The sequence below is a fragment of the Eimeria acervulina genome, genomic scaffold, assembly GCF_000499425.1.
Source record: "Eimeria acervulina Houghton genomic scaffold, Eah_scaff890, whole genome shotgun sequence".
Classification (NCBI taxonomy): Eukaryota; Apicomplexa; class Conoidasida; order Eucoccidiorida; family Eimeriidae; genus Eimeria; species Eimeria acervulina.
The window spans coordinates 1-10,000 of NW_013547091.1; the positions used below are offsets into that span (position 1 = coordinate 1).

Consider the following 10,000-nt stretch of genomic DNA (forward strand, 5'->3'; position numbering starts at 1 on the left):
GCTCTACGGTTTAGGGTTTAGGGTTTAGGGTTTAGGGTTTAGGGTTTAGGGTTTAGGGTTTAGGAGATGGATGCCAGGGTAGTTATGGGTGTAGGAGGTTTAGGGTTTAGGGTTTGGGAGATGTATGCCAGGGTAGTGATGAGTGCAGGGGGTTTAGGGTTTAGGGTTTAGGGTTATCCTATTACCCCGCCCCCAACATCTCCCTTTCACCGTCTGCTGCTTTAGGCTTTAGGGTTTAGGGTTTAGGGTTTAGGGTTTAGGGTTTAGGGTTTATGTTTTGCATGCAGGAGATGGAAGAGGTGCTTGGAGTGACATATCAGCGCAATGAACAAGGGAGGTGTTGGGTAGCATATTACTTAGAGGCTGTCTCTCCTACCTCGAGCCCACCTTCCAGCAGCAGCAGCAGCAGCAGCAGCAGCAACAGCAGCAGCAGCAGCAGCAGCAGCAGCTGCAGCAAGGGAGAACAGAGGTATCGGGTAGGGATTCGCCGATTTCCTGTTGGTGAAGAAGGCTTTGAAGCAGCAAGACAAAAAGCTGTTGCTCTTGTTAAAGCACACCCTTTACCTCCTTCTCTATTTCAGGTGTATGATAGAGATGTAATGGAGCGTCTTGCTGCTGCTGCTGCTGCAACAGCAACAACAGCAACAACAGCAACAGCAGCAGCAGCAGCGCAGGCAACAGGAACCTCGAATACTACCACGACACAACCGTCTGCTCTTGCTACTGCTGTTGCTGCAGCTGCTGCAGCAGCTGCAGCAGCAGCAGCAGCAGATACGAAGCCAGGGGCAGATGCAGCAGCAGGAGTAGGAGAGGGCTATCAAAAGCTGCTGAATACGCCTATTCGTCTAGCAAATACTTTTGCTTCAATGCCGTCTTGTACATCGCATGCAGCACAATTAGCAGCAATGGAGAAGAGGCTGCAGCTGCTGCTGCGGGGAACAGACCCCGCAGTCGCCTGGGCAATTGCTGCTGAAGAATTGGGAAAGTATCAAAGCAGAAGCAACGCAGCTGCTGCTGCTGCTGCTGCTGCCGCTGCAGCGGGTGCTGCGGTGGGTGCGGTGAAGGACGAAGATGTAACTGCTGCAGCAACTACAGCAACATCAGCAGCAGCAGCAGCAAATGCAACAACAGCAACCGATCGCACCCTAACGCCTGCGCCAATAGCTACACCCAAGGATGATGCTTCATGCAGGTTCGGGTCTATTCCAGCTTCTGCTGCTGCTGCTGTTCCTGCTGCTGCTGCTGTTCCTGCTGCTGCTGCTGCTGCTGGTTTGCTGCTTGGTGTTGCTGCTGCTCTTTTCGCTCCTTAACGGTGTCATTGAGAGTGGGGCTTCCGATCGCCGCTGCTGCTGCAGTTGCTGCTGCTGGTGCTGCTGTTGCTGCTGCTGCAGTTGCTGCTGCTGCTGCTGCTGCATTGGGTTTCTTTTACTCCAGCTGCTGTCGTTTTTTTATTGTTGCTGTTGCAGGCTGCGAAATTCGGAGGAAGGCAATGCCCGTGTTGTTGCTGTTGCTGCTGCTGCTGCTGCTGAAGACGTGGCATGTGCAGCAGCAGCAGGTGCAGGAGCAGGAGCAGGAGGCTGTGCGTCTCCTTCTTCGTGTGTGGCTCCAGCCCCCGGCGCAGCAGCAGCAGCAGCAACAGCAACAGCAACAGCAACAACAACAGCAACAGCAACAGCAGGAGGAGCAGCAGGAAGCGGCGGTGATATGGCATGCGAGGATTTGTGTTTGTGGGGTGGGGAGTTGGATCCCTTGCTGGATACGGGATCGGGAGACGACGATCCCCGTGAAGCACGGGAGCAGCTCCTCCCTAAGATAGGCGGGGTTTATTATAAACGCGACGGTAATTATAAAGCCTGGGCTGCAAGCTGGCATATTAAGGGGAAGCGCGTCAGGCGGTACTTCACAGTTAAGAAGCATGGGTATAGGTGCGTCTCCTTCTGTCTCCTTTATCGTTTTGCTGCTGCTTCGGCTTGCTTTCGTCTGTCTTCTTTTGTCTTGTTTATTGTTTTGCTGCTGCTTCGGCTTGCTTTCGTCTGTCTCCTCCTGTCTCCTTTTGTCTTGTTTATTGTTTTGCTGCTGCTTCGGCTTGCTTTCGTCTGTCTCCTTTTGTCTCCTTTTGTCTTGTTTATTGCTTTGCTGCTCCTTCGATTCGCTTATCTGTCTCCTCCTGTCTTCTCTGTTTTGCTGCTGCCTCCTTGCTTCAGCTGCTGCTGCTGCTGCTTTTGTTTGTTTGCCTCCTTTTGTCTCCTTTCTTCTGCTGCTTCGGCTGCTGCTGCTGCTGCTGTTGGTGCTGTTGTTTGCTTACCTCCTTTTTATGTGGATACAGACGAGCGACCGTCTCCTTTTGTCTTTCTTTGTCTCCTTTTAATATCCGTTTGTCTCTTGTTATATATATCTTATTGAACTGCAACTTAATAGAAATAATTTATCATTATTATTATTATTATTAAAATAATTATAAATATATTATATTAATTATGTTTTATTGTCTTCATTCTGTTTATTACTTTCTATAGGAATGCTTACCTTCAAGCAGTAAAAGCGAGAAGAGAGGCAGAGCAGCAAGACGGCATATGTGTGAAGCAGCGGCAGCACTTGCAGCAGCACGTTCCTCTCTACAAGCAGCAGCAGCAGCAGCAGCAGGAAGAGCACCAGCAGCAGGAGGGACACTTGCAGCAGCAGCAGCAGCAGCAGCAGCAGCAACAGCTGCAACAGCAGCAGCAAGCCACTGCCCCGCCTTCATCTGATTCAAGTCTAGCAGATGGAGCAGACGGAGACATGCAAAAGGAAGACGGGCTCTCTTTCCCGCCAGCAGCAGCAACAGCAGCAGCAGCAGCAGCAACACCGGCAGCAGCAGCACCAGCAGTAGCAGCAGCATGTCCTACGGCTGGTTCTGCTGCTGCTGCTGCTGCTGCTGCTGTGGGTGAGCCTCAGGGTCTCCTGCCCTCTCTGTGTAACGATCGTGCAGGATTTGCTGCGGAAAGCAGCAACAGCAATAGCAGCAGCAGCAGCTGCAGCTGCTGCTGCTCTAAATATGCCGACGTTAGCGCTTGCTGCAGCACCAGCAGTACCAGCCGCAGCAGCAGCACCAGCAGCAGCAGCAGCAGCAGCAGCAGGCAGGGAGAGATAGATTGGAGGGTGGCGAGTCCGCTGCAGCGTGCAGCATGGGCCTTAGGGTGGCAAGCAGAAGAATTGCTGCTGCTGCTGCAGCAGCAACTGCAGCAGGGAGCTCAGCTGCCGCAGCACGTTGAGCTCGTCTTAACCAGGGAGGCGCTGCATGCACTGCTGCTGGACCTCTATGCGTAAGCTGTCTTTTTGCTGCTGCTGCTGCTGTTGCTTCTGCTGCTGCTGTTGCTGCTGCAGGTTCCTCTGTCGTGGATATATATATTATATGCAGATATTATATATCTGTGTGCTTGCTTGTATATGCTTGTATATATTGTTTGATTATTTGCATGTCAATATATTTGTTTATTTGTCTATTTATAATAAATAAATAAATAAATAATTATTAAAACCTATTTATTTATTTATTTATTTATTTGTTTATAGGCATATCTCTCGCTTGACAGGGATGGATTTGGGCGGTGTTTATAACGGATGGTTTGCTCTGTCGGGGTGTATAGCCACATCGTTATATCAGCAGAATTTGCTGTTGCAGCTGTACGTGCTGCATAGAGTTGTAAGCTCTGTAAGGTGTAGCAGCAGCTTAGAGGAGTTAAACGGCCTAAAGGAATTGTTTGCTGCTTCATTTTGCTTCGGTCTACTTCCTTCAGAGCTGCCTATATCTCGTGTACGCAATTTACTCTTTTGTCTTTGTAAAAGCTCTCTCTTTTGGTTGTCAAAAGAAATGTATTTACCGGAGCAGCTGCTCCTATCTCCTGCACACGTACACCCTGAGGTGTACATGCAGCAAAAACAAGAAGATACACACACAGCGCAAACACATATGCATATACAGCAGCAGCAGCTGCTGCAACAGCAACAGCAACAGCAGCAGCAGCAGCAGCAGCAACAGCAGCAAATGCTGCTGGCGCAGCGCAAACATTGCGAACAAACGCATGCAAAACGCATGCAGGAGACACCGGAAGATGCTGCACCGAATGCACGAGGAAGACAAGTGCAGGCGCAGCAGCAGCAGCAGAAACAGCAGCAGCAAGAACCAGACCCGCAGGAAAACCCGCAGCAAGAACAGCAGCAACAGCCGCAGCAGCAGCAGCAACAGGAAGTTATTTCATCCGTCTTGGCAGCTGCAGTGCGGCGGCTGCTCAAAGCCAAAGGCGTGCACGAAGAGCCCCCTCAGCAGCAGCAGCAGCAGCAACAGCAGCAGCAACAACAGCAGCAGCAGGGGATAGGGTGCTCGTCGTTACCGGAAGTGCATAGAAAAGGAGTATTTGAGTTAAAAGGAACTGCTGCACTTTCTTTAAACAAAGAAGATGATGAATTGTCTCTGGCCCCAACCTCAGAAGAAATTGTCGCCTATGTCGTGGCACGAGAAAAAAGGGGAGCATGTGCTGCTGCTGCTGCTGCTGCTGCTGAAGCAGCAGCAGCAGCTGCTGCTGCAGCAGAATCACTTCTCTCAAATGCGCAGTGTCAGTCTCACCACGAATAGGCGAAAAGGAATGCAAGGCGTATTTATTTCAGGGAGGCCTCAGGGGTGTATCGGCACCTCTGGGGTGTATTGGCACCTCTAATGTGGATCTACATTTTTTGAGGTGTATCGGCACCTTTGAGGTGTATCGGCACCTCTGAGGTGTATAGGCATCTCTCAGGTGTATCGGCACCTTTGAGGTGTATCGGGGCGTTTGCTTCCTTCTCCGCGGTGGCGGAGACAGCTGTTCGTAGGTGCAGACAGCAGAGACCTCATGGGAATGTAGCTAGTTAGTTAGCTAGTTAGTTAGTTAGCTAGCTAGCTAGCTACCAATCTAGCTAGCTAGCGAGTTAGCTAGCTAGCTACCTGGCTAGCTGCTGCTGGCTATCCACACGACCAGCTTTGCAAACGATTTGTTTCGTATAGCTGGGGCGGAGTCAGTCAGCCAGTGGGTTGTCTGCTAGCTAGCTAGCTAGCTAGCTAGCTAGCTAGCTATTCGAAGTGCTTCTTATAAACTTCTTGGCATAACACCAAAGACAGGTGCCGCACACCGCGTGTATCTTTTTGTTTGCCTTTCTGCATGTATTTATATGCTGTGTATATATATAATATATATATATATAATATATAATATATATTTATATATAAGACTGGCGAAGTTTATTTGCTGCATTATTTGTTAAATCCTTTTTCTGTCTCTGGCTGTCTCCGTCTCCTCACAAATTACAAACGAGAAAAAGACAGACAAACAAACCTACTCTATTAGCGTAGATGCAGTGTATATATATATATACAATGCATATATATAATATATATATATAGAGCAGATTTATCTATTCAATTATGAGTAGGATAAACTAACATACAATATAATTCAATATATATTTAATAGAATATGCATATATATATATATATATGCACATGCATATATATATATATATATATTTGCATGTGTAGTTATAAATCTATATGTAAGTATACATATTTATTTATTTATAAATATATATACGTATAGTTAGTATTTGTATGGACTGTACGAAAGGAGCCAATGAAGGGATATATATATATATATATTATATATATAATATAAATATATATATTTATCTATTTATAAACATAGATACGTATAGTATATATATTTATCTATTTATAAATATATATACGTATAGTATATATATTTACATTGGTTTGGATTGATACAGAGTTTTTATTTTTATGTAAATGTTTGTCTTAGTTTGTTTTATTTAAGGGTTTGTCTTTGCTAGTGTATATGCTTGTATTGCTTTACAATCGCTCTTTACTTTTAATTTTTATTTATATATTTTATCTTCATACTTTTTTCTTAATTTGTTTGGGGCTTGCTTCTGCGTTTTTTGTGTATTTGTTTGTTCTTCTTCATTGCATTTACTCTTTTCTCTTTTTTTATGATCAATTACTGTTAATTCGTTTATTCTTCTTTATTTATATTTATATTTTATGTTTTATCTTCATATTTATATTTTTATTTGTATATATTTATATTTGTTTTTTTGTGTTTTTGTTTGTGTTAGTTGTCTCGATGAGATAGAGGGTTGCGACGCTGAAATAATAAATAATATTTATATTTATTATTATTATAAATACTACTAATTATTATTCATTATTATTATTAATAAAAAGAATAAAATATTTAACGAAGTCAAACTTAAAAATGCAAAAAAAAACAGTAGAGTCAGGAAGGTGCCTGTACACCCCAAAATGCAAAAAAAAACAGTAGAGTCAGGAAGGTGCCTGTACACCCCAAGGCGTATAGGCACATATACACCCCAATGTGTATACACGTACAATTTAGAATAGATGTACACTGCAGAGTGTACAAACACCTCAGAGCAGAGATGCATACACCGTAGAGTGTACATACATACACCCCAGAGTGTAGATGCGGAAGTATAAACCTGAAGGTTTATTTCTATACACCCGAAGGTGTACAGACACATCCTAAGGTGTATATACACCTCATGCTGTACATACACTCTAAGGTGTACATACACCCCATGGTGTGCATACACTCTATACACATACACCTTAAGGTGTAGATACACCTCGGAGGGTCGATTCACCTCAAAGTGTACATTCATGCGAACGAAGGTGCACATACACCCCAACGTGTAGAGATGCATCCCAAGCTGTACATACACCCCAACGTTTAGATACGCCTTAACAAATAGATACACCCGAAGGTGCAGATACACCCCAAGGTGTAGCTATACTCCAACGTGTGCATACACCCGAAGATGTACAGATACAACTCAAGGTGTACAGATACACCCCAAGGTGTAGATACACCCCAAGGTGTAGGTACACCCTACACTGTTGCGCAGTTTCGTTCACTTGCCCAAAGGCAGCCGAAGTATTGCGGGTCGGAGCCCTTTCTGAAGAAAGACAAAAGCAAAAGCAGAATTAGGGTTTAGCCTTTAGGGTTTAGAAGGGGTAAACACCGCCACCGCCTCCAAATAAAGCGGTGCCTCTGCGGTGCTGCGGTGCGACTGAGATTGTTTAGGGTTTAGGGTTTAGTAGGGTTTGGGATTTAGGGTTTTGTAGGGTTCAGGGTTTTGTAGGGTTTAGGGTTTAGGGTTTTACAACGCATAGAAGAATAAATTTGTTGTTGGGTGCAACGAGGAGTCGTTCGATTGGCTGCGCCGTCAGATGCTCCACCGCCTGCCGCACAAACCCTCAGCAAAACCCTAAGCCCTAAACCCTAAACCCTAAACCCTATACCCTAAATAAAGAGAGATATAGACACTTCATACTTACTCTGATTAGTTGCAGGTCTTCCGCATTGAAGAGGTACAGAGAACAGCCGCATGCAGCAATAATCACAGACCCGTCTCGCGAGTAATCTGCACACAAACCCTAAACCCTAAACCCTAAACCCTAAACCCTAACCCTGATACTTGTGGCAGTGTGGGCGGCTGCTATTGCGAGCGCTCCACAGTTCAGGGAGATGAAGCAAAAGTTTTCAGCCTCAGTCTGAGGGTTTAGGGTTTACGGGCTCTAATTAGGGTTTAGGGTTTAGGGTTTAGGGTGGGGGTCATACGCAAAGTTGTCGCCCCCTGATCCGACAAATGCACATCTTTCTCCGCAACCATCTTCGTGTCCTCACCAGCCTACGAACAGAACCCCTAAACCCTAAACCCTAAACCCTAAACCCTAGACCCTAACTTCTGAAGCGTGCGTTTTAGAGTGTATATCTCTAGGCGTATTTAAAAGGCGGAAGCGACAAATGAATACCTGCCTATACACCTGAATGCCTACGGCTTGAAAATAGGTATATAAATAAAAGAGATATGAAAGATGCAATGAGGTGTACATACACCTCACCTGATGACGGACGTCTAGACGCCACGTAGACAGATTATTGTTTTTGTTTAAAACCGCTGCTCGTCTTTGGTCAGGAGAAATACAAAAAGCAATAGAGCCGCTGGATGTGGGTACGTCAAGGGCTTTCTCTACCTGCAGCAAAACAAATGCATTAAAACTTATCACAACTCCTGCTCCTCCTGCTCCTACTGCTGCTTCTGCTGCTGCTCCTGCTCCTGCTGCTGCTGTTGCTGCTGTTGTTGGTCGCGTTGCTGCTGGTGTTGGTGTTGTTGCTGCTGTTGTTAGTGTTGTTGCTGCTGTTGGTGTTGTTGGTGTTGTCGCTCCTACTGCTGTTGCTGCTGCTGCTGTTGTTTATGCTGCTGCTGCTGCTGCTGCTGTTGCTGTTGTTGTTCGTACACCCCAAGTGTGCTGCGGTGTATCCTCACCTTTTGAAAGTTTCCGCCTTTTTCCTTCACATTATATATTTTAACTCCAGGGCTCCAAGCAGCACAACCAAATAAACTGCAGCAGCAAACAACAAACTAAATGCATGCATGCATATACTCATCAAACAAACAAAAGACAGAAGTCGCTGGGGCTGCTACGGCGAATACATGCAAAGAAAACAATATGCAGTGGCTTGCTAGCGATGAACATATTCCTAGCTAGCTAGCTAGCTAGCTAGCTATCGGGCTTCCCAGCTAGACATCCAGCAGGCAGCTAGCTAGCTAGCCAGCTAGCCAGCTAGCTAGCCAGCCAGCCAGTTACCTAGCTAGCTACTTAGCTAGCCAGCCGGCAAGCACCTATCTATCTATCTATCTATCTACCTATCTACCTAGCTAACTAGCTAGCTAGCTAGCTAGCTGGCTAGCTAGCTAGCTTGATGGTTAGGTAGCTAGCTAGCTAGCTAGCTGGTAGACCGACCATCCGTCGTCGCTGACGGAGAGTTGAAAGTTTCGAATTTGTTTGGTGTCTAAGACAGCCAGCAAATCGCCTTCGTAAGAATGAACTCTTATCTAATGCAAAACACACACAAACCCTAAACCCTAAACCCTAAACCCTAAACCCTAAACCCTAAACCCTAAGTCGTACGAACTGCAAAAGGGAAGGGTGAAAAAGGAAGGAAATAGGAAGGGTGGTGAAGAAGAAGGAACGGAGTATAAAATAGACATTATTAATATATATTTATAAATAAATTAAAATAAATAAATATTTTAATTTGAAATTACCTCAGTATCCTCGCCTTCAGACCTCGTGACTATCCACGGGCCTTTACTCGCGACCAACTCTGCAACAAACCCTCGTTGAAGAGGCTTTTTGCTGCGGTGTATCTGCAGCAGCAGCAGCAGCAGCAGCAGCAGCAGCAGCAGCAGCAGAAGCAGAAGCAGAAGCAGCAGCAGCAGCAAAATAAACATAATATGGAGACTAAGTAGGAAGATATGCTGCTCTATTTGTTATTTATTCATTGCTGCATTTGTTTATTTTATTTATTTTATTTATTTTATTTATTCTTTTATTTAATTTATATTCGCCTATCGCTGTTATTCATACAAACACACGGAGACAGATAAAAGACGAGAACAGAGACGCAAGCACATACTAAACCCTAAACCCTAAACCCTAAACCCTCATCACTCAACCACAATATCACAACATAAACACCCGAAGGCTCAAGGAAGACAGCCAGACAGCCATACGCCCCTCTAAACCCTAAACCCTAATCCCTAAACCCTAAACCCTAAACACTAAATCCTATTTATTACCTCTTTCATTCCTGTTATTTTTTTGTCCTCGAGTTTAATTTCGAAGCAGACCAATCTTCCTTCTGTCGCTGAGACAAACAAAGCCCCGTAGCTGTTTAGTTTGCCTCTGAATATCTCTTCTACTTATTTATTTAAATAATTAATAATTAATTAATCTATTTAATAACAGCAGAACAGTGTGGCTTTTGTTATTGGAGTGTATGGAAGGTGCGGATACACCTGATAAAGTGCATGCGATGCTGTAGGGTTTATTAGTGTTTACTAGGGTTTGCTAGGGTTTATTATTGTTTATTAGGGTTTATTATTG

General features: G+C 45.0%; 2 protein-coding genes across 2 annotated transcripts in view; one reads left to right on the forward strand and one right to left on the reverse strand.

Moving 5' to 3' along the window:
* Positions 1-287: 287 nt before the first annotated feature.
* On the forward strand, positions 288-4,612 carry EAH_00051470 (hypothetical protein; the record flags this gene model as incomplete). The annotated part of the gene is made up of 4 exons (XM_013391218.1): positions 288-1,192; positions 1,467-1,925; positions 2,517-3,302; positions 3,553-4,612. Coding segments are annotated over 4 exons (3,210 nt in total), but the record flags the coding sequence as incomplete, so codon positions are not given.
* A 2,345-nt stretch (positions 4,613-6,957) lies between these two features.
* EAH_00051480 (Transducin (Beta)-like 2, related) overlaps positions 6,958-10,000 on the reverse strand; it is a gene marked incomplete at both ends in the record, with an annotated part of 3,161 nt that continues 118 nt past the window's right edge. The window contains 7 exons of the mRNA XM_013391219.1: positions 6,958-7,002; positions 7,385-7,470; positions 7,668-7,737; positions 7,952-8,083; positions 8,377-8,452; positions 8,855-8,946; positions 9,160-9,218. Of these exons, the coding sequence (XP_013246673.1) occupies positions 6,958-7,002; positions 7,385-7,470; positions 7,668-7,737; positions 7,952-8,083; positions 8,377-8,452; positions 8,855-8,946; positions 9,160-9,218 (560 nt within the window). The remainder of the gene's footprint in view (positions 7,003-7,384; positions 7,471-7,667; positions 7,738-7,951; positions 8,084-8,376; positions 8,453-8,854; positions 8,947-9,159; positions 9,219-10,000) is intronic.